The sequence below is a fragment of the Plasmodium relictum genome (genome assembly GCF_900005765.1).
Source record: "Plasmodium relictum strain SGS1 genome assembly, contig: PRELSG_00_v1_54, whole genome shotgun sequence".
In the NCBI taxonomy this organism is placed as follows: domain Eukaryota; phylum Apicomplexa; class Aconoidasida; order Haemosporida; family Plasmodiidae; genus Plasmodium; species Plasmodium relictum.
The window spans coordinates 4,331-6,801 of record NW_021628710.1 but is presented as its reverse complement, the minus strand read 5'-3'; the positions used below and the strand labels follow the sequence as shown (position 1 = coordinate 6,801).

Here is a 2,471-nt window from a genome sequence, read left to right as displayed (position 1 = left end):
TTTATTTTGTTCATAAATCTTGTTTTTAATAGTTTTTATTATATATTTATTATTAATCTACTATAAATTTTTGTTTATTCACGAAAAAGTAAGCAAACTATATAAAATTGAAAAAAATTTAGATAAATCGTAAATATTTTCGTAATAAAAAAATATTCCATTGCATGAAGAAGATAAGAATAAAAATAAAAAAAGGTTAAAATTTGTTTATTCAAAATAAGTTGGTACAAAAAATAGAATAATCTTTTAGCAAGATAATGTTTTTATTATTGAATAAAAGTATATTTTGTTTTTTCTTAAATTTGCATATAAAAAATAAAAAAAGAAAATAAAGTTTAACTGAGTAGAAAAAGAAAATGAAGTTCAATAAATAAAAAAATAAAATGAAATTCAATAAATAATAAAATAAAATAAAGCTCAACAAATAATAAAAAAAAATAAAATGAAATTCAAAAATAATAATTCAATAAATAATAAAAGAAAATAAAGCTCAACAAGTAATAAAAAAAAATAAAATTCAACTAAAAAAAATAAAATGAAATTCAATAAATAAAAAAAGAAAATAAAGTTCAATTAAATAAAAAAAAAATTAATTAAAATAAATGGAATATAATTAAATATATGAAATAATGAGATATTCAAAAATTATTTTAAAAATTCAAAAATATATTTATTTTTTTAAAAATTCATATTAAGAGAGTAAGAATATTTTCTTCTAATTCACATATACGTCACTATTTTATAAGTTATATCTATTAATTTTTTATTGAAAATGAAGATTTCAAAGATATTCTATTTATTTAATATTTTATTTTCTATCAATTTATTGGTACCATGTTTCTGCTTAGATAAAAACGAATTTTTAAAAAATAAAAGTGAAATATATAATATTAATAAATCTATAGAGAAGAAAGATAAGAAAAAAAAAATTATAATTTATTCTATATCTGCATTAGCAGCTGTTCTTTTAGCAGCTGGTTTATTAGGAGGAGGGTTATATTTAACTAGAGATAGACGTAAGTCTATATGGAAGAATCCTGTATTTGGAAAAGAATTTGAAGATATTTTTTTTTCCACTATAGATCAAGTAGATGAAGATGTAAAAAAAATTATTGAAAAAGGAGAAAAACAAAATTATGATAAAATATTTACAAAAAAATATGTTAAAAGTGTTATGGATAAAAAAATTAATGAAAGTGAAATCAAGTTTTCTGGAACTCAGAAAAGGGAATTTTATACATTTGTTCCTTATATTCATTTTAAGTTAAATGAATTTATAGAAGAAAATCTAGATAAGCCGTGTTAATTTTTATCAGTAAGATTAGTTTAAAGATAAGTGGTAAATTGAGTTACGAAAAATAAAATAAAATAAAATAAAATAGGGAGTAGCTGAATATCTACATTTGCAGGAACAATATGACTTATTCATAAATTTATATGGATTATTTTAGCAATTTTATTTTTGTGGATTTGTGTATGCAACAGTTACTTTTTTTTAGTTATGTATTATTAGTAATAATAGATAAAAAAAAATATTATTGATATATTTCTTATTTATCCGCATATATAAAAATTTTTTTTTTTAAGCGAATAATTATGTGTAAATTACGAAAAGATATTATGTTTAAAAAAAAAAAAAATATATTTTTTTTTTCTTATTAAAATTTGTATAGTTTTAATATTTATTAATCTTTAGCGTATATTTAATATAAAGATGGAATTTAATTTTTAGTTTTTTTTTCATTTATTACATAAAAGTGAAAAAAATTGTATACAACTCGTAAGATGAAATTAGAAAAATTTATAATTGTATAGAATAATGATTAATAAAAGATATTATTAACCTTTTTTAGTACACTAAGATAGTTTACTAGTGTGTGTACTAATTAGCCTTGCACTGGTTGGTTAACAAAAGATATTATTAACCTTTTGTAGTATACTAAGCTAGGTTACTGGTGGTGTATGCACAAGTTAGTCATGTACTGATTTATTAATTCCCCCTTAATGACTTTGCTAGAGTATTAAACAAACAAATTAATAAAGAGCATTTATAACTGAGTTAAATTTTATTGCCTCTTTTAATAGACTTATTAATTGTTATAAATGAGTTTTTATTTACAAAGAATTACTTATTCTTTTAATTAAAAACATGCAGACAAACCATAACAATTAATAAAGTCAAAACTTTATTTTATTCAATGTTATTTCAAAATATACATTGATTATAACAAAAAATTATTAATTTTATCTTTTATTTTTATAAAAGATAATATATTTTTATTTACTAAAAATTTTCTCACCAAAAAAAAAAAAATATTTTTTTTTTTTAAATATTTAAAAAACAAAATAAACAAACAAAAAAAAAATATGTATATATTTTTTTTTTATTAGTGTCAGTACATATTAGTTTGTACATACACATACAATAAACTAGCTTAGTGTATACAAAAATTATAATATCCAGTACATGG

At 18.0% G+C, this 2,471-nt stretch overlaps 1 protein-coding gene across 1 annotated transcript; it reads left to right on the top strand.

The window, feature by feature from the left end:
• Positions 1-772: 772 nt before the first annotated feature.
• Positions 773-1,306, top strand: ETRAMP (early transcribed membrane protein; the record flags this gene model as incomplete). The annotated part of the gene is made up of 1 exon (XM_028676468.1): positions 773-1,306. The coding sequence occupies one exon, from the start codon at positions 773-775 to the stop codon at positions 1,304-1,306; it is 534 nt and encodes a 177-aa protein (XP_028531234.1).
• Positions 1,307-2,471: the final 1,165 nt, after the last annotated feature.